Source organism: Polypterus senegalus, chromosome 2 (genome assembly GCF_016835505.1).
Source record: "Polypterus senegalus isolate Bchr_013 chromosome 2, ASM1683550v1, whole genome shotgun sequence".
Classification (NCBI taxonomy): Eukaryota; Metazoa; Chordata; class Cladistia; order Polypteriformes; family Polypteridae; genus Polypterus; species Polypterus senegalus.
Window position 1 is genome coordinate 289,893,913 of NC_053155.1, and position 22,053 is coordinate 289,915,965.

The following is a 22,053-nucleotide window of genomic DNA, read 5'->3' on the forward strand; positions in this document are numbered from 1 at the left end:
AACACTGCAGTGGCTTTGGGACAAGTCTCGGAGTGGTCCAGCCAAATCCCATATTAAATCTGTGAAGAAACCTGAAGATGGCAGTTTATAGACTTTTCCCATTCAGTCTAACAGAGCTTGAGAGGATCTGCCAGGAACAATGGGGTAATTTAATAATAATAATTCTTTGCATTTATATAGCACTTTTCTCACTACTCAAAGCGCTTAGCAATTGCAGGTTAAGGGCCTTGCTCAAGGGCCCAACAGAGCAGAGTCCATTTTGGCATTTTATGGGATTCGAACCGGCAACCTTCCGATTGCAAGTGCAGATCCCTAGCCTCCGAGCCACCACTCTGCCTCCAGCTGCTCAATTCATGTGTGCAAAGCTTGTAGAGACTTACCCAAGATGAATTGATGCTGTAATAACCGTCAAAGGGGCTTCTACAAAGTACTGAATTAAGGGTCGGAATATTTAAATGAATGAAAGATTTCAGTTTTTGATTTTTAAACAATTTACAAGCCTTTCTGACAACCGGTATTCACTTAGTCGTTCTGGGATATTAAGTACAGATTAATAGGCAAAAATGGCAAATTTGTCTATTTAAAATTAAATCTATAAAGTGTAGGGGTCTGAATATTTTCAGAATCCACTGTAAATTGAAGCATGTGAGGAGTTTATGTGTCTGTCAAGGTGCATAAATACATTCTCCTGTGGGAGAAAAGTACCACAAATTGTATTTTTATTTTACAAAAGAAATGCAGTAATTATGCTGGTCAGTGTTCAGACCTGCAGACCCAGTGGCTACTGCAGACCTTTTAATTTGAAAATATTACGACATCCAGTACTTAAAGAAATTTCTTTACAGGAAATGGGAGGAGAAATTTCTGCCAGGTGGGCAAATAATGCTCTGCTGATGGAGAGGGGAAATGAGAATGTTAGTGAGCTGCTGTAAATCAGTTGCTTTTGTTGTCTGAGAAAATGAAAACAAAGAATCAGCGGGGGCCCTGAGTGTGCATACAGTCGTGTGAAGCAGCAGACCAAGCAAGATAATGCCTAAAAAGCAGCACAGCATTTCAGCCGTGAAGAAATGTTTGGTGTCTGAGAAGTCAGCCCCTTTGGTTCACTGTGCATCACAATGAGGATTTTAAGATTGCCTGACATTTTGACTGTTTCTCTTTCTCTCTCTCTCTCTCTTTTTCTCTCTCTATCCTTGCAGCAGTAGCTTGGCTTCAAATTTATTTCTTCCTTTAACAATGCTAGATTTTTAATGAGGCTGTGATATTTACAGTCCTGCCTGAAAGCCAAGCAAGTAAAGGAGCAAGGTTTGTTATTGGTGTTATGCAAGCAGGCTCTCTCTTGCTCTCCCTCTTGCTCGCTCGCTCACGCTCTCTCTCTCTCTCCCTCCCTCTCTCTCTCTCTCTGGAGACTCGGCTGACTGATGGGCTTTTTAACGTCACTGCAACTAGATATATGGGTGCAGCCTCGCTGTACTGCAGCATGATGCGGTTGTGTATAATTCAGCGTGTTGTGCTTGGATACAGAGCTGAAAGGAAGACTGCAGTACACACTCCGAGTATTCATGCGAGATTTTTGCTTAAGCGGAACCTGTGAAATTCCTATAGCAGCAGAAAAAAAAGCATTCATCTCTCTTCTCAGTGTGGCTCCAAGTCTGTGCGCAGTATGCTGTGTGTTTGTCAGAGACGGCTGACTATATTGGCCCTATCAACTCAAAAAGAATGAAGTTCACCCGGAGAGCCGGCACGCAATACAAATGTCATCTCTGATCCTTGTCAAGAAGAAATTGTGGATCTGTTTGAAGAAAACTCCCTTGCACAAATAGTAAGAATGGTGAAAGATGGGTAACCTGCAGTTCATCTCAGACCAGTTGCAGAGAGTACTTATTATTGATCAAGAGGCAGAATTTTGTTCCTATCAGGATCAGCACCTGTTTCCTTCCAAACAGTAAATTCACATTGCATCAGGCTTCTTCTTTTATTCTTTACAAGAGGACAAACTACTAGTGGAGACAGGTGGCTTTGCGGAGACGATACTTCCTATGCTGACCTGTCATCTGCATCAATAAGTGGCGACACTCACACATGCATAAGCTGCCCGACTATTCTGCTGATTAGTCTTTACAGGAGTGCGCTGCAGACATGGCCAGCCAACAGGATTCAGGATTTTTTGAAATCAGTATCAAATCCCTTTTAAAATCATGGAGCAACAGTGAGTAATCAAATAGATTCATGGAGTGTTTTGTTCTTTGATTGTCTTTGTGTGAGAGAGTGCATGTGCTATTTTAATACGATCATGAAACAGTCTGCCTGCTTCTATCAAGCTGTAGAAGAGCTTTAAGATCTTCTGGTTCAAACAGTGTCATAAGATTTAATTTGCTTATAAATGCAGGACATAAAGTTAATTTCACTGTATTCATTTGGTCCAGTGATTGATAAATTATTTGCATTTTGTGGATAGCATGGTGTCGCAACAGTTAGTTTCAGGGAGCAGCTTCCCCAGGTTACATTTACAATCTTTATTGAGGAGCCGTCCCCAGCTGACATCATCAGAATTGTTTTCAGACAAGGGTTATTCTGGTGATGGTAGAATTATTTTTGTCTTCTGTGAACTGCCCTGACCCATCTGCTGCATGTAATATCCTAGGGTAACCCATACTGTCCCTGTGGACAGAGACAGGATACGATTTGGTCCATAATAAGGCGGAAACACTCAGATTGTTGGGGTCCTCAAATGACAGCACCATTTGTGTATTCTGTGTGTGGTCCAGCCAGAGCCTGTCCGTCTCACTGTTTTGTGTAATGAGTTAATCAACTGATAGAAAGTGCCATCAATAACTATTCTTTATGTACTATGAGGTCATTTTCTGGATTGAAGCAGGTGGCCTTTAGAAGTGTATTTTGTACAGAACATTATGTTACAGCGCGTTTACCGATACTATATGCTTGTTATTTCCATTGGTATTTTCTTGATACTTTGTAACACTTAGATGAACCAGATAGTCAGGAATTGTAACTTTCTTTTCAGTTTTAGCAACACCCTCAATTAGCTTTTTAACGTGCTTTTCATTTAACTTATCAGAAATTGTTCCTCTGCAGTTTGCCCCAGAGGGATTTTTGACAATGTAGAGACTGAATTTACTTTTCTGGTAAATGACTAGCTATCACAGCTCCTAGTGCTAATAATGTTTTTCATGACAGGTCCAGTTCCCATTTACTGATAAGTACCCCTGTGATTATGTATGTTCCCCTTAGCTGCCTGCTCGCTTCGAAGTGCTAATGATGCTATTAATGAAGCATATTTCAGTGCCATGATCCTGAAACAGGTGAAGATATTAAGTCAGGCACACATGTCTTTTAGTTAAAAGGCATTGTCCTGGCTATGTGTCAGTGAATAGTTTACTAAAAAGTACAGCATAACTGTTTGGAGCACAGTAAATATGAATACATTTTTAATCATTTCATTTATTTTCTGAACCCATTATATCCACCTCAGAAATTGTCCTCACATACAGCCCTGGTGTGGCAGCTGATTGTCATTCCAACAAATTCATTAATACAGATATCCATCCATTATTTTTCTAACTGGTTTGATCCATTTCAGGGCTACAATTGTTTATTTATTTAAATGTATTCTATTTACATGAATCAAACATAATGTACAGCAACACTCAATTCATTCAAAGATGCATTCATGTGAGCATCACATTGTGTTCCAAAGAAATGAAAAAATCTGTCAAGGATAAAAGAAAGCACATAACCTCCTCCTTCTGCTTTCCATGCCATCCACATTTAATTTAATTGTTTCTCCTACCATTTATCAAAGTGAAGCTTGATGTTTTATAAAATAAACAAGTATAGGTAATAAATAGAGCAATGTACAGTGGTCATACCCCATAGGATCAGCATGTCCTTAATGCTTTTTTTTTTATTTATTTGTTTTGTTTTAAAAGAAAAAAGTTTTTTTTGCTTGAAGATTGTTGCATTTATTTATTGTAAATACTTAACCCCTCCATCCATTTTTGAATCAGGGTTGCTGGGGACCTAGAGCCTATGCTGGCCTACCAGACATAAGACATAGAAACAAGCCTGTCTAAGGGCACACATCCACACTCAGATGTATGTGGCCAATTTTAAGTTAATCGGACATGTACAGTAGTACATGTTTGAGAATCACAAACACAGATAGATAGATACTTTATTAAACCCAAGGGGAAATTCACATACTCCAGCAGCAGCATACTGATAAAAAAAATATTAAATTAAAGAGTGAAAAAAATGCAGGTATAACAGACAGTAACTTGTATAATGTTAACGTTTACCCCCCGGGTGGAACTGAAGAGTTTCGTAGTGTGGGGGAGGAATGATCTCCTCAGTCTGTCAGTGGAGCAGAACAGTGACAGCAGTCTTGTCACTAAAGCTGGTCCTCTGTCTGGAGATGATACTGTTTAGTGGATGGAGTGGATTCTCCATGATTGACAGGAGTCTGCTCAGTGCCCGTCGCTCTGCCACGGATGTCAAACTGTCCAGCTCCGTGCCTACAATAGAGGCTACCTTCCTCACCAGTTTGTCCAGACGTGAGGTGTCCCTCTTCTTTATGCTGTCTCCCCAGCACACCAACCTGTAGAAGAGGGCACTCGCCACAACCATCTGATAGAACACCTGCAAGATCTTATTGCAGATGTTTAGATGGACCCAAACCTTCTAAGGAAGTATAGTCAGCTCTGTCCTTTCTTGCACAGAGCATCGTTATTGGCAATCCAGTCCAATTTATCATCCAGCTGCACTCCCAGGTATTTATAGGTCTGTACCCTCTGCACACAGTCAACTCTGATGATCATGGGGTCCATGAGGGGCCTGGTCCTCCTAAAATCCACCACCAGCTCCTTGGTTTTGCTGGTGTTCAGTTGTAGGTGATTTGAGTCGCACCATTTAACAAAGTCCTTGATTAGGTTCCTATACTCCTCCTCCTGCTCACTCCTGATGCGGCCCGCAATAGCAGTGTCGTCAGCGAACATTTGCATGTGGCAGGACTCAGAGTTGTATTGGAAGTCCGATGTATATAGGCTAAACAGGACCGAAGAAAGTACAGTGCCCTGTACAGTGCTCCTGTGCTGCTGATCACAATGTCAGACCTGCATTTCCCGAGACGCACATACTGAGGTCTGTCTGTAAGATAGTCCACGATCCATGCCACCAGGTATGAATCTACTCCCATCTCTGTCAGCTTGTCCCTAAGGAGCAGAGATTGGTTGGTGTTGAAGGCGATAGAGAAGTCCAGAAACATACTGTAATTCTTACAGCACCACTGCCTCTGTCCAAGTGGGAGAGGGATTGGTGTAGCATATAGATGATGGCATCCTCCACTCCCACTTTCTCCTGGTGTGCGAACTGCAGAGGGTTGAGGGTGTGGTGGACCTGTGACCTCAGGTGGTGAATCAGCAGCCGCTCCATGGTCTTCATCATATGTGATGTCAGAGCGACAGGCTGGAAGTCATTCAGCTCAGTAGAACATGATACCTTTGGGACAGGGGTGATACAAGATTATTTTTCCAAAGCCTTGGGACTCTCCCCTGTTCCAGGCTCAGGTTGAAGATCGCTGTAGAGGACTCCCCAGCTCCAACACACAGGCCTTCAGCAGTCGTGGCGATACTTCATCTGAACCCACTACTTTGCTGGCACAAAGTCTCCTCCGCTCTCTGCTCACCTGGGCTGCTGTAATTGGGGGGGGGGTCTGGGGTTGGGGACACTCTCCTATGCTGGCATCAACAGAAGGATGGGTGGAGGGTGCAGTACTCCGAGGTGAGAGTGGGTTAGGGTGGTCACGTCTCTCTTGATGTTTGCACCCCGCTTCGAGCTGCAGCCAATGATAATCTTCATCCCATCCCATCCCACACTTCCTTCATGCTGTTATTCTGCAGCTTCTGTTCCAGCTTTCTCCTGTACTGCTCCTTTGCTGCCCTGAGCTGGACTCGGAGTTCATTCTGCACGTGCTTGAGCTCATGCAGATCACGGCCTTTAAAAACACAGGGAGAATATGCAAAATCCATACAGAAAGTTAATGCATTGAGGTTCAAGTGCCAGTCTTCAAGAGGTCAATGGCAGAAACACAGACAACTGCTGCGATCCTTCTTAGAAGTCGGAAAATGAATTACATTATTTTAGGAGACAAGTATTTTGTTTTATAAGGTCTGCAAATTCTGTTGTAATTGGTCCATCCATCTTTGTTACCTGTCTTTCTTTATCAACTTGTTGAGTTGCGGTGGTAAGTATCTTGACAGCACTGGGCACAAGGCAGGAACCATTCTGGGTGAAAGATGCATTAGTTGTTTTCCTTTTTGTGCTACATGAGAGGCTACTTTATAGCCATTGAGAGACAGAAAAAAAGAGAAAACAGGCAGGCAGACATAGATAGGAAATTTCTGTAAGGGCACATTAACTGCAGAAACAACAAAATAACATGTTCAATTACTGTTGTTAATAAATACATTCATTGGAATTTAAAACAAGAGGTACAGTGGATGAGACTGAATTTGAAAAACACTGCAGTACAGCATTGTGGGGACCTGGAGCAGCAGGGACAAGGCAGTAATCAACCTTGGACGGAATGACAATCCATCATGGAATACGCACACACATTTCATATCAATCACACTAAACCAATTTAGATTTTGTCTATTAACAAAGTCAAGACAATGTCACTCACGTGCAATTCTTGTAGTGGTCCTGATGCTAAATGCAAACTGTTTTGCTTTAATGCGAACAGACATATAATACATAAATAAGCTTCTTACTTTCTTTTCAAAAACCTTGAGCCATGATGCTATTCATAGCTTTCAATTGTAGCTGGTAGGAAATAAGTAGTGTTCAAGCTACTGTCCCTCTTGCTCTTTTAATTACAGTATTAAAGTCATAATACAGAAACCCAGTGTTTACTAGGCCAGACATGGTCTTAAATAATTTTAGCCAGTTGTTTGTTAATTTAAGATCTATCCTTCGTATAAATGCTTCATGTCCTCGGCTCAGAGTGCACTCTTTTCCACATTTACTTAAATAAGGTCATTTATGTACAGAGATGCTGCTTTCACAATTATGGAAAATAAAATCTTTTCCATCCTTCATATAAAACAAAAGTATCAGGCAACCATTGTTTAAACAAAGGTCTTGAGATTTCAAAATGTTAAAGAAAACATAAAAGTATAGCTGTAATCATTAAGGGACAATGCACTTTGTAACTAGGCTTTTCTAATTTTGTACTTTTTTTCTGGACTAAACAAATGATATGTTGCAAAGTCTGCTGTCTTCTTTAAAATTATCATGTCAGTGTGTTCCACTGGTTTATCATCCATTTTCATTTTAAATTCACAGTCCATTCATTAATTTTGTAGCATCGATAGAAGCAATAGCTCTGTATACAGGCCATTATGCATGATTGAAGAAGGAGCAATTTATTTTCTTGTTCTAAACCCTTTATTGAATTTTCAAAAAAGCAGAACAATCAAATAATACATTGTATTGCTTATACATTATACAAAATTAAACATTAGCTAAGAAGTGTAAAAAAAATACTCTGAAGATTGAAATAGAAATGTCTAAGAAAGAAGAGTTGTGCTTTGAAAAAAGAAAAAAAAAAAACTGAATGGATTTATGAGGGGGTTGACCAGTATGTTTTTCAACGCAGTTTCTTAATTGCTAGTAATTCATTATACAGTATATAGTAATTGTTTAATCCCAATCATAAAATAATTAGGTGAATGTGCGTTATTGCTCATTTTTACTAGTTAATCTCTCACCCTCAACAGCCTTTCACTAATGAGAAACAAGAGCATGTATCTCCGTCTTGTATCAGTTTGAATCCCCTCCACGCAGCCACGTCTTCCCTTACTCAATAGCATGGTCATCATTCCCACGCCTTTGGTTGGTATCTTTCAGCGCTCCAAGGATGTGGAGATCTGAGATAGCAGGTGCAGGGCTGTAGGATGGATGATTCAGATCAGGCATTGTCATTTTGCAGGAGGATTTTGACATCATTTTAATGAGGTTTAATTGTCCATAAATGATCCTGGAGTTTGAATGTACAGATTTGCCTTTACAGTTAAGACAGCATGGTTTGCTGTTTATACTTTTTGCATCCCAGAAGACCGTAACCGTAACTATCTCTTTTAAAGGAGGCAACCTTAAATTACTTCTTCCAAAGTGAAACTGGTTGAAGCTATTCCATTGACTGTCTTTTGACCTCCAGTTCAAAGTTCTGGGCACAAACCTTTCTTTACAGTTTTGTGACCAACAATTAGGCATCATTGAAACCTACCATTTATACACTTTACCAAATTGCCTAAGGCAAAGTTTGTATATTTCTGATTAACCACAGAATTACTTGTAGAGATTTCCTGTTAATTTTGTCTGAAGTATAGGAAATGTTGGAAAATGTTTGTATTTTTTTTCCAAAGTTTTAGATGCTGTAGAACAGGGGTAGGCAGTGTTGGTCCTGGAGGGCCACAGTGGCTGCAGGTTTTTGTTCCAACCCTGTTTTTTAATTAGAAGTCAGTTATTGCTGATTCGTTTTTGTGTTCTCGCTTGTTATAGTTCCCCACCCTAAATTTATTGTTTTAGTCTTGAACAGCTGCATTCACTGTTTTAATGGCTCCTTATTAGCAATACGATGCAAAAGAAAAAAGGAGCCAGCAAGTCTCCATCTAACTTGTTTCCATTTACACCTGTGTGGATTCATCATGCACTATTTGGTTTAATAAAACTCTTAAGAGAAATGTATGACAAACAAAAAATGATCAATTTTTCACTTAAAATCATTTGGATGATATCCTTGGAAAGGGAAAAAATCTACGATATAAGAACCTAACATTGCAGACTAACAAGCCGTAAAATTAAAATAAGTTCTCAGATTGGCAAGGATTGGTTTCTAATTGGGTTGGAACAAAAACCTGCATCCTCTGCAGCCCTCCATGACCGATGTTGCCTGCCCCTGCTATAGAACATCCCTGATGTTGAACGTTGTGCAGTGTTTTTTCATATAAGCAAGCAGCTAGTCATCTAACAAATTACAACGATCAGTTGTTGTTACTGTTTGCAATTTTATGAAGAGGGCCTACTGATATCCCTAAGGCCGGAGATATAGGCAAGCAGGATTTGTGGATCTGTAAAACTCATCCTCATACAGCCCATTGCAAAGTTGTATGACATTAAAAGATTTTCCCCAATATAACAGTACATCTGAATACCGGTATTATTTGAACTGCTTATTTTGCAGTGATTTTCTGTGCCTGTAATATTATTTTTTAAACTATGTTATTATTTATTTATTGTTTATTTATTCCATACCCTAATTGTTTATGCACAGAACCATAATGGCTACCATATATTCTGTTGCAGATAGCATATGATCAGAGCAAACTGGTCATTATGAATTATATCATCCATTCAGCTATTTTTCTAACCCAGTTATCCAGGCCATGATTGTGAGGAAGCTGGACTCTCTCCCATCAGGTGCAAGGCATAAACAATCACTGGACAGGCCATGTGAATGATAATCTGGTTTTGAATTTAAAAGTATATAAAAACACTCTGCACTTTTAATCAAAACACTCACAGACATGACATGAATACTCTCATAGAGGACGGGTAATTCTTTCGCAGCTTTTGCATCGAAATTAGCAAGATTGTCAGAGAGGTAGGGGATCGAACTCCCTAATCAACGCTAGGCACCTCAAAAACAGCCACAGTCTGGTGAAGAAAAGAGTCTGATCACACCATGAAAAGGCAGACCACTGGAGGCTAGGCATTTTACAGTGAAACTTAGGCATTTTCAATATGTTACACTGGTGCATATGAACAGTTATGTCCTTGGATAGACTGGAATCAATTCTAGCATTTGTTGTTCCATGCAATAAACAAGTTAGCAGTGCGTTAATATATTTGAATACTCCTTTGTGTTCAGAAAATGTTTTCGTAGTCATTGTATCCTGAACTAAATGCTGTGTCTTTTATTTAGAGAACAGCTTATAACAAGATCAGTACACAGATCTGTGCAATGGGAAGTACACAAGCCGTTCTCTCAGGTGGATCTGTTTTTCATTTGCCAGTAAACGTCGTCATTAAATAAGCAAGCTCCTGCTTTCAGTTCCATATTTACAGTGACAGAAAATTAGACAATATTTTGCCGGGATTTTTGCCCCTAAAACTTAAATTTGTTGGCCATTCTTCTGCTTGTTTTCCTTTGGTTTGGTGAAATTGTAGCCAGCTTTAACGCTTCAAGCAGAGGAACGACAGATACCATATCCAAATGTTCAGGCTTTTCATTTTTGTTCTTAACAGTCTATTTTCCTCTATGTAAATTTTCGTTAACGCAGGTAGTATGTTGCATCCAAGCAGCCAATTAGCAGTTGTCTCTGAACAGGATATTGTAGTACAGCAAGTATAAAATACTTTAAAAAGTTGTTATCTTTTAGGCAGGCACTACCAAGAAGCATTTGCCTTGCAATAATGGTCTTTAAATAGGTAGAAAAAAGTGACATCACTGACGTGCTATAATCAACCCCCACTCCCAAGTTTGTGTCTGAAAAGGCATACTGTATGTCTTGTTTGGCTTTGGTCTGGATATCCCAAGGGCTTCTGTTAGTATGGTTATGGTGGATGGTCATTAGAGCCTGGGCTAAGGGCACATAAAAAACATGGGGCCTAAAGCAGCAAAACCACTTCATAGTTTTGTAAATCAGATTGCAATAAGAGCCTTGCTTAGAATGCAGTCGTACAAACATATTAGTGCATCGACTAATTGTGCATGGAGTTCCATAAAAGACACAGTAATAATGTCCATCAGTCCCATGGACGTGTTAACTCCTGCTGAGTTTACTGATAGGTTTAATTCGAAAATCACTAGAGATTTAATGAGTGATAACACTGTTATGCTTCTTAATAGTGAAAAGCACATACATGAGACACAGATACATAATACTTTTTTTTTTGTGCATAATCAGAGAAAATCAAAAAAGATCTGTGGCGCAAAGCATGTTAAACATAATAAGCTAAAAACAGTCTTAAGTTTCAACTCTGGTTGGTTCATCAGTCAGAAATCTATGCCTGATAACCATTACACTAGAAGTGATCTGATGCTGACATATATTGTATTCATGGTATGTAAATGTCATAGAATACTTTTGTATGCATAATGCATGCTGTGTCTGCACATAAATCTTGTTGTCCTCTCCCAACGTTAGCCATGAAAATGTGTCAATTGATAATAAGTATTAACTAATGCAGGACAAAAGTGAACTTTGATGTAATGAATGTAAGCATCCAGCTACAATTCGTATTACTTAATTTACATGCTAAGCTTCCATTAAATGTTTCTTATTTACCAATTTACATATCAAATTCCCTCTGACTTTGGCTTACCTCTTTTATGTACAACTTTAGCTGCTTGAAAAGCTAATAACCAGTCTAACAAGATGGTAATCTTCTTTTCACCTGCCCCATGTCTGAAAACGCAATACTGTGTGCAGTCCATCCATTCAGCACTCAGTAGTGCTTGTGCAGTCAAAATTAGAAAAATATGTTAAAAATTCAATAATACTACAGTTGTTGGCTGGAAGAGTCTATTCTGAATTAGCAACAAAGGCCTGTTGTCATGTATCAAAGAGGTAAGTCAACATCAAAGGCAACTTCACAAGCAAATTGGTAAATGATAAACATTTAAAGGAAGCCTGGCATTTAAATTAATAAAAGCAAAACCTGGATTATTATATTAATTACAACCTATAATAAAACACTAGCTTGTTTCCCTGTCTAAAATGGGTTAAAACTTAAGTAATCAACAGAGACCTTAGTGTTAACATTTGTAGTGCATCATCTATTAGAATGTAGTTTGTAATGCATTTAGTAATAGTACATTTTATTGATAAAAATGTTTGTGATGTGCCATTTGCTGGAATGACAAATGCAATGCATGTAGCTCTATTTTATGCCATTTGGTATGGAATTCGTAAAACGTTGTGTTAAAGTTTGTGATCATCCGTTTATTGAAATGACAGACAAATGCATTTTATTGCTAAAAATGTTTCTGATTTGTCATATTTGGTAATTACAGTGACATGGCAACTGGACAGATACTATGGTGGATTTTATAACTTCATGGCATAAGTCAGTGGTAGTGAAATAAAATTGAATTACTGCAAACACAGTGTTTTGCTTTGCCAAAAATTGTTGAAACCAGTGGCATTTTGTTTCATTGTGACATAAGAGGCTTATAAATAAATAAAATAAATGGCTGTCATTTACATGCATTCATTCCATATGCTTTTGTCATTTAATATTTAAATGATCTTTCCAAAAAAAAAAAAAAACAAACAACAGAATAATTTCGTATCATGTGTAGATGTTCTATTGTACCATCAGATGTAATCTGGTAGTACAATTTCTACTTTGCTATTATGATGATATCTGAGACAGTAAAGAAACTTTAAGCTCCATAGCCCTTGAGTGAGTGAGCATATCCTCAACCTTCTCTGTAGAAACCAAGATACTGCTAGGTTTCTCCTCCAAAATAACTTTTAAAACCCTAGAAATTGCAATCAAATTGTGTAACCATAGAATAGAAGGGGCTAACCTGTCCAGTAGTCTGCAATATACGGCTGTACTGCACCATATGGGTAGTAGTGTGTGAGTGAGTTATTTATTAAACTTAATTTTTTCTTTTTAATTTTTTAAAATTGCTATAATTATTTTTAGTTATCCTTCCTTTATTTAGCCAGAATAAAACAGACCAGAGTAAAATCCTGCCACAGTATATGGCATTATGGGATGTGGTGCTTCGACACACCATTGTATTATTTGCACTGGATATGAAATAGGAGGCTGGGGATTATCACGTGATTCTCCAAATTGTATTTGATATTTCTCTGTTTGAACCTGCAATGTACTGTATAAACTGACAAGTTCCACACTGTGGATTCTTAGCCTTGTTTCCAAGAAATTATCATGGCTGCCATTTTTGTTGTTTTTGTTTCTTTTAATTCTTAGTCAATCTGAAATAAGCTGTTTTTCCACAGTAAATTATGTATATTCTTTGTTAAAAATAATTCCAGTAAAAATAAAGCCCTTTTTGTATATATAGCATATTTATATGTGTGTGTGTGTATGTATGTATGTATGTATGTATGTATGGCAATGGGTCTGAGTGAAACACCTGAATTCAGTAATTAAGAGTTGTGTCCCAATACTTTTGTCCATTTAGTGTGTACTGTATGTATGTGTGTGTGTATTATTTTATATATATATATATATATATATATATATATATATATATATATATATATATATATATATATATATATATATATATATATATATATATATATATATATATATATAATAATAATACACACACACATACAGGTGCTGGTCATAAAATTAGAATATCATGACAAAGTTGATTTATCTATATATCTCAACTGAAGATTTTATGTAAAGGTGCCCACTACAGTCTTGAAGAAGAGGGCCAACTGGATTTAAACAGTATGGAAAAAGAGGGGGAAGGCCCAGATGCACAACTGTGTAAGAGGATAAGGACATCAGATAGTGAAGTCTGAGAAACAAATGGGCTGTAACTATTTTCAACATTAGTAATCCATCCATCCATTTTCTAACCCGCTGAATCCGAATAGGGTCACGGGGGTCTGCTGGAGCCAATCCCAGCCAACACAGGGCACAAGGCAGGAACCAATCCAGGGCAGGGTGCCAACCCACCGCAGGACACACACAAACACACCCACACACCAAGCACACACTAGGGCCAATTTAGAATCTCCAATCCACCTAACCTGCATGTCTTTGGATTGTGGGAGGAAACGAGCACCGGAGGAAACCCACGCAGACACGGGAGAACATGCAAACTCCACGCAGGGAGGACCCGGGAAGCGAACCCGGGTCTCCTAACTGCGAGGCAGCAGCACTGCCACTGCGCCACCGTGCCGCCCCAACATTAGTAATGTCTCAACTATATTTTTAAACTTGGTAAAAAGTGTTTTGACCATTTAGTTTAAGTATCATTTTATTAGTTTATTTTTTGTCATATTTTTATGCCAGATGTTTTCATCAGTTCAGTAGACCAGGGCATGCAAACTGTTTTCTAAATGGCCAGATGTGAATGTTTAGGTATTCCCAGGGTCCACATATGAATCAAATCAGGTAATTTATTTACTAATCACATAATATTTAGATAAAAAAAAAACATTTTATCTAGATATTTCTGACAACATTAAAAACAATTGAAGGTGCATCTGAAGTGAGGCATACTAATAAAGACCGGAGGCGGGCATATGTTAGCCAAGAATGTAAATGTAGAAGATTGCATTTCCTGGGCTTTGACCCCCCAGCGACCCAAATAATTGGATTAAGCAGTTGTGAGAAAGGATTGATGGCCAGATGAATATACATTTTCCACATTACAGCAACCCTTCAATAACTAGAGGTAAAAGTACCAGATAATATGAAGAATCCTCCCATTTTGTTCACCGTTCCTCCTTACCAATAAAGTCGCTTATTTCTGGAGCGGTCTCTGTTGTCGCTTCAAATAATTTTGGTCAAGTTAGTTTGAAGGTTTTAAATGTCCTCTGCTATTGTAATTCTCAGCAGGTTTTAACATCAAGCGCCTATTCATTCATACATTCATTAGTTTATTTTCCATATAAATATTGGAGCCTAAGACAAGGCACATTTTGTGGCTCATTTCTTCCCCAATTTATCCTTATTAAGCATAAGTCACATTCACCTTGTATTGCAAGTTAGATTTTATCAAAATGGTACATCCTTGGAACAGCATACAAAATAATGTATGAATGTTAATTTAAAAAAAAATGCAAAAAAATGAAAAAGATTAGCTTATAATCAATAAAACAATATATAAATGTATGCATTCTTCACTGCTTCTGTTTGATCAAAAAATGTAATTGTGTATTACCTTTCATTTTTTGTATCATTATTTCATAATGTTACAAAAAAATGCACTCATCTGAAAATGTGAAAAGGCGATTGCCTCATTGTCTCTCCTTGTGCCCGGCCTGGGTACTCTATTCAGGTAAGGGCTGTAGTATTCATGCCAGACTAAAATTCATGACTACCCTTTTTTGGGGGACATTGTCTAAATTGGGGCGGCATGGTGGTGCAGTGGGTAGCGCTGCTGCCCCGCAGTTAGGAGACCCGGGTCTGCTTCTCGGGTCCTCCCTGCGTGGAGTTTGCATGTTCTCCCTGTGTCTGTGTGGGTTTCCTCTGGGTACTCTGGCTTCCTCCCACAGTCCAAAGACATATAGGTTAGGTGCATTGGCGATCCTAAATTGTCCCTAGCGTGTGCTGTGTGTGTGTGTGTGTGTGTATGTGTGTGTGCCCTGCCCGGAAATTTGTTCCTGCCTTGCGCCCTGTGTTGGCTGGGATTGGCTCCAGCAGACCCCCGTGATCCTGTAGTTAGAATATAGCGGGTTGGATAATGGATGGGTGGATGTCTAAACTGTCACTTGTGGCAATCAATTTTTGTTATCTGTCCTACTACAGGCCTTAGCCTAGAGTTACTAGATTATTGTTACTACCTCTTTTGTATGTTGCTTTAGAAAAAAGAGTCTGCAAAGCAAATAAATGTAAAGATCTTTAATGAGGTGGTCCTCAAAAAGTTCAGTCTTTATAAAACTGTTTTCTTCAGCAAATGTGTACTGACATTTTTTAGCTAAGGAAGATAGAAATTTCAAGGTATCAGCAATTCATTTCTTGTATAGCCCAAAATCACACAAGGAATGCCTCAGTGGGCTTATCAGGCCCTGGTTTTGACAGCCTCTCAGCCTTGACTCCCTAAGAAGATGAGAAAAAAAATTCCCCAAAAAAAACCTTGTAGGGAAAAAAAAAATGAATGAAATTATGGGAAAGGCAATTCGGAGAAAAACTCCCTTCCAGACAGGTTGGGTGTGCAATGGGTGTCAAAAAATAAGGTAAATAGATAATATAATTAAACTCAGTCATTAACACACCCCAGACTTGCAACATGAATTTCACTTTACTACAAGAATTTCACTTTACTAAGTAAACATGACATGACCCTACAAACTCTATAAAGTCATGTCAGCGGTGTCTTATGGAGCTTTTGTTTTAACGACCTGTTCCTTCATGACAACAAGCATTGCTTGCAAAAACAATCCCAGTATTCCCACTTAATGCTCCTAAAGCTGTTGACACATTTTCAGCTATTTTTTTATGGTCATGGATATAATGTGTACAGACAAAGATTGGTCGCTATAAAAGACAGCATGAGCTAGTGAGCTAGTTTATATAAAAGACAGCTTGAACAAGTCAGCCAAGTTTATTCTGACGTCCGAGGTTTTACTTGCTGGTACCAGAAATTACTTGCTCAAGCTAAATAGACTGACAGCAGAACCGGAATGTGGATTAAGGTGAACTGCAGTACTGACACTTTCATTTTGACAGCCTACTGTGCAGAGTGTGTGTTTTGGTAAAGAAAATCTCTTGTAAGCCACATTCTAATTTTGGGATTGAGTTACATACCACAGAATCGTATTTGTTCTTTACCTGGCTCAAGGGCCACAGCTTGGACAGCTCTGCAGTTGATCATTTTTCAGATCTAAGATGCTGCCAATTTTAGTTGGCGGTGTCTGTCATTTTGCCCTCATGTATTTGTAGAGCTTTGTGTTTTACGTCTAATATTAAAAGAGAGAAATATGCTCAGAAATCTGTGATGTGAACCATATTGATGCAAAGAAGATGGCTGGCATTAACTTACGTTCAAACTGAAGCACTGATATAGAAAAGATGACCCACCCACAGTTTATTTGGGAGTTTACAGTTAGGATTACAATGTAGACTCTGGCAACTTCTGACAAGTGTCTGCCTGGTGTTTAAGAATGGAAAACTTGCAAAGATAAGACCTTTGTGATCTGACAGGAACCTCGCTCTCACGCTGGAACAGCATAACAATATAAAATGGAGAAACCTGATATGGCTTGAGAGAGAAGATTAAGAATGGTCCAGATCACCCACTGATGAAAAGAAGTGGCTGTTTTGGATTCTAGATGGTCCCATCCTGAGCACCTGGCTAATTTAGTATCTTTAGATTTCATTAAGTCTGAATAAAGACTAGCCTAGTCTGTCAGAAGGACCACCAAATAAGATGTATTTTGCTTATTATTGCATGTTGTGAGTGTGGCCTGCAATGAACTGGTGTCCCCTCCAGGGTTGGTTCCTTCCTCATGCTCCCTTAAAGACTTTAGCTGAAAGAGATTCTTAAATAAAATAAGTAGGTTCTTCGAATTGATGGATGAATGGATTAATGTCTTTAATATTGTACTTTTGATGTCACTACCTAGTAGTGCATAGTGCATATCTAAACATGTTTCCTTTCCCATTTTCTCATTTTACTATTTATTTAATGACATTTCATCATCTAAAACTGCTAATGTTCTTATCTGTTTTTTTTTTTTTTAGTTTTAGAAGGCAAGCATTTTGACATATTGTAAATGTGAACCTTTATTCTCGTTTTCCAAACAAAGATTCTAAATACCTTAATATGCTGAAATCATTTAGATGCATCTTTACCAACTGTAACTCTCGATTGTTTCCCACACATTGTAAGTTGGAATATTGTTCTCCAGTTACCTGTGTTAGTGTAACAAGGTTGTCCAAGGTTATTCTACTTTGCTCTCTAATTGCATCCTTATTATATTTCTTTTTCCAATGACTTGTTTATTTTACCCTGGTATCTTCTAAATCAAAAGCAAACTGCTTTCAGTTCAGTGAAAACAGCAGCAGAAATCTAGTGCCTGTTATGGGTGGAGAAATGTATTTGATACATTAGTGAATTTAGATTTTGCTGCATACATACTGCAAGTGTATTTATGGAATGCAAAATAGTGAAAAAAAGTTTGAAAACTCAATGCTCCCCTGAGCCATTCATAAACTTTAATAAGCCAGTCCTCCACCTGCTGCCTTACTTTTTAAGATGGCAACACTGTCCCTGTGTGCCTATCTTGGCAAATACAGTATCTTTTGAGGCCATTTCTGAGTTATTGAGGCAGTCTATACTACTCCGAGGCATATCATATCCTGTAGGTGCTGTCCTTTTTTTCTGGTAAGATAACATGTGCAGTCAGAGCCAGTGCTAAATTGATCTATTGTGGGTTTTTGCTATGCTTTGTCTCTGTCAGGAGCCATCTTTCCAAAGTTGCTGTCCTCTGGGTTAGTAGGTTAACCTTTACAGTGCAGTATTATTTATTATAGACATTAGGCAAGCACAGTTGATTCACAGCTCCAGAGACGGGGATTTAATGTTAATGTTGATTGGCTTCTCTAAATTGTCTGACAGGAATGGTTATTAGTGCATGGGTGAGAGTTCCTGGGTTAATTTCCGCATTTCATCTGAGGTTTTCAGGGTGAGGTCTGGCTTCCTTCGTCTTTCATCCGGAACAAAGCAGGTTCAGAAAATGAATCTACTGAACCCTCTCGCAGTTAACCTGAAACCAAACATAGGCAGAAATGTAAATATAGTTTTGTCATAAAGAATACAATGCTGTACGGAAAATGATACTGTAGTGTATCCAAGTATTCTTGTGGCGCAGGAGTTTTTCTCAAACCTTTAATGTGGTACTTTTGATCAGTACATCCATTCATTTTTACAAATTCATTTCTTTCACTACTGTGTTAGAGAGTCAATAGCTGTCTAGGAAACATCACGTTCAAGACACGAAATAGCTCTGGAGTATGGCAGATGTATGCACTCCTGAGCAATTCCTGGTTTTGGAATGTGCAAAATAAATAATCTCACTAGAGAAAAGAAATGTGGACATAGGCAAAACATGCAAACTGCAAAGGGTAAGAATTCAACCCTGAGCTTGGGTACCAACCTTTTGACTCAAGTAAGTTTGACTAGGAAAAAGAATTTTACTTTTCAGGTGAATATAATGATTTATCTGTACTAGAGTTAATTTTAGCAGGGCACTCATTATGTGTAAGACAGTCATTCACATCATTGTTTTTTATTTTTATTTTTATTGACAGAATCTTCAGGGCATTTTGTGATTTTTTTTTTTTTTTCCCCCTTATGCTTGCACGTTTGTATTAGGAAGCAACATTAATGCGTATGCTTGTTCCATTTTCTGCTGAAACTTCCTTCCGTCTGTTTCTTTGTCTCTAAAAGCCTTTAGTTAATTGCATCTCCCCCACCCAAGTATTTTACTGCATTGCTTACATGCTTATTACTGAATGTCACATCACACTGCTCATTCCGTCTGGAAGACTCAAGACTTCATGGTGTGTCTGTTTACCCTCCCTTCATATACTGGATAGATGGATGTAATGGCCTGTAGTGGATCCTTACAGGCAAACTATGAACCCAGACTGACAAAAGTGAGGCCCAGCCAGTTTTGCCAGGGTCTGGAAAATGTATAGCTCAAGGACAGCTTAAAATAGTGAACTTGCCCAAAAAATAGCCCATACCAAGGTAAACAAAAGGACATACCAGAAAGCCTGGGGTGTCAAAGTGAGAGGGTTAGGTACATGCCATCAAAGCTCGGGGTGGCTGGGGGTTGTCCCTTCAGAGATACTGTTTTTCAGATTGATAGAATGGATATATGTCATCACGTAGTTGTGATAACAAGGAAGGGGGTGCCAGATGGAAGAAAAGCAGGGTAAAAAGGTGGTGGAGGGTAGTTGGGGAGTTTGGGTGTTCCAAAATACCTCATTTTTTTTAAAAAAAAAAAAAGTAAACAAAAAACAGAACCCACAATGCCAATCTCGTTAAACTCCCCCCCGATTGATAACAGTCAAAAATAGCCCAATTGGGAGAGAAAACCGCAGACCTGACAACATTGGGTCCAGTGTTACACTCTGTATTGTTTTAATTCTCTTTTTTCACTATGACCTCCAGGGGATCCAGAGTGTGTTTTATAACCGAGTCTGCCCTTTTCATTAGCTTGTTGATTCGGTGGGCCTCACTTGCAGTGATGTTACCAGCCCAGCACACTGCAGTGTAGAAAATTGCACTGGCCATCTCAGAGTCATAGATGATATGAAGGATGTCACTTCCCACATTAAAGGATTGCAGCCTACTCTGTCCTCTCTTATAAGCCTGTCATTAATGTGGACCACCTCTTCATCCATTCCTTGAACAGTAACTAGACATATAAATTCTTTGGTGTAGCGAAAGTCAGTAACCAGTTCCTTGGCTTTGTGGATGTTAAGATGCAGACAATTCTCTATTCCTCTCTCTGACACACTAACACTTAAGTAGTTTCATCCAACAAATTATTCAGCAGAAGTGTGTCAAGAAATGCTACGGGGGCTTCTTCATACCTATATAAAGATGACTGCCCAGCGCCTCACTATGACAGCAAAGTCAGAACTTTTCTTTCTTTTTAATTTTCTTGCATTATAGTCATTTTGGTGTGTGTTGAAACCAAAATGTTTGTGTATATTTATTTATCTACCTATTTATGTATTTATATATTTAAAGAGCTTCTATAAAAAGCCAAATTTACCCACAGGGGACAAATAAAGATCTATAACATTCTATCTGTTTTTATTGGTTTTTCTTCTATTTTCACGTCTCCATTTTTTTTATCTCTGCCTTCTGTGGTAATTGGTTTATGATTGTGGCTGTTTTGGTTTTGAAAATGGCTTTGGTTCCCTGTGTGATGTCACCATTTTGCCCCATATAAGATTTTCGTGCATCCGATTAGCCTAAATCTACTATGATTTTATATAAAACATTATATTTGGGAAAATAAATATTAGCTATGTTTAGGACATTTTATGACTTCTACTTTTTGATTCATTTTTTGGTTTGTTTTGGCTCTGACCCACTCATTTTTGCCAGTTTTCTTGTTTTTTTTCCCTGGGCTCCTTTTTGCACACATCTAGTTCCATTTTTTTGTCTATTTTGGACTGGCCTTTCTCAAGTTTTGACTACAATATCCAAGCAACAGCAAAATGGTAATAATTTATTATCAATAAATCAGTACACCAATGGATAGATCATAGGATAAGTTAAAACAAACAATAATAAGTAAAAAGGCCAATACCTCTCTGGGCCTATTTAATATATAAAAGAGACTCTTGTCTATTTATGGGGTGCTGATCGACTTTGCCACACAATTAAGTGTAAACTAAAAACACCATGCAAAGGCTACATCAACACTACTGTGTTTTCATTTAAAAAGGATTTTTTTAAACAAAAACAATGCCAGTCCACACTAGAGTTTTCACCTTGTTTGTCCACACTAAAATGCCCAAAAATGCATATGACATAGACCTTCAGCGACACTGGGCATTTGTGCATTAGTGGAAAACTCCTAGAAGAGACTGTATAATGAAAAATTCAGAAACATGAGTAAATCATAAACCCATCTGCTTTATGCTCTTTCAAAAGTATCAGCACATACAGGACTGTGATAGCATGTTTACAGTCTAGAAAAAGGAAGAAATTCTTTTATGAAGCCGCAGAGAATAGCCGCTGTGTCACATTAATATGCTGATCACAGTCGAATGTAACAGTCTGCAGAACTGGAGATGGTAGTCTTGTCATAAAAACACCACAAATGCTAAAGCAAGGTTTAAAAATATTGGGATTAGCTTTATTTTCATTTACTAGAGGATCAATTTTGAGCAGTCCACATAAATTAAAGTGCATCTTTTACCAAAAAACAGCTCAATAAAGAAAATAAATTAGTTGAATAAATAGATAACTAAAACCTTGTGTGTACATCTCTGTCTTTGCTTTACTGCATTGTGCTTTAATGTCTCTGTCCTGTATTCTTGTTAGCTTGGCTGCTTTCTACACTGCCCACGTTAATAACAAGGCACTTAATAATTTGGCTACAGAAAGCATCACTACTTGCTAAATGGATCACGTCTAATTAATCAACACTGGTAAATTTGTTGTTAACTGATTTTTCAAGGCGCGCTGAATTTTTTTTTGCTTCAACAGTAATACCTCCCTCAACTTTTCTCTGCCGTTTAAAATATGGTTTTCTTCTGTGGCTGGTGACCTGTCAG

General features: G+C 38.3%; 1 protein-coding gene across 10 annotated transcripts in view; it reads left to right on the forward strand.

The window, feature by feature from the left end:
- The window catches only part of LOC120523983 (protein furry homolog), a 468,780-nt gene that overhangs the window by 170,411 nt on the left and 276,316 nt on the right, over positions 1-22,053 (forward strand). For 3 of the 10 annotated variants that reach the window (XM_039745742.1, XM_039745745.1, XM_039745748.1), the window contains exon 1: positions 1,474-2,206. The exons of the other annotated variants lie outside the window; for them this stretch is intronic. In XM_039745742.1, the coding sequence (XP_039601676.1) occupies positions 2,137-2,206 (70 nt within the window). In that variant the 5' untranslated portion in view covers positions 1,474-2,136. Of the gene's footprint in view, positions 1-1,473; positions 2,207-22,053 lie in introns of those variants that run through there. 10 annotated transcript variants of the gene reach the window in all.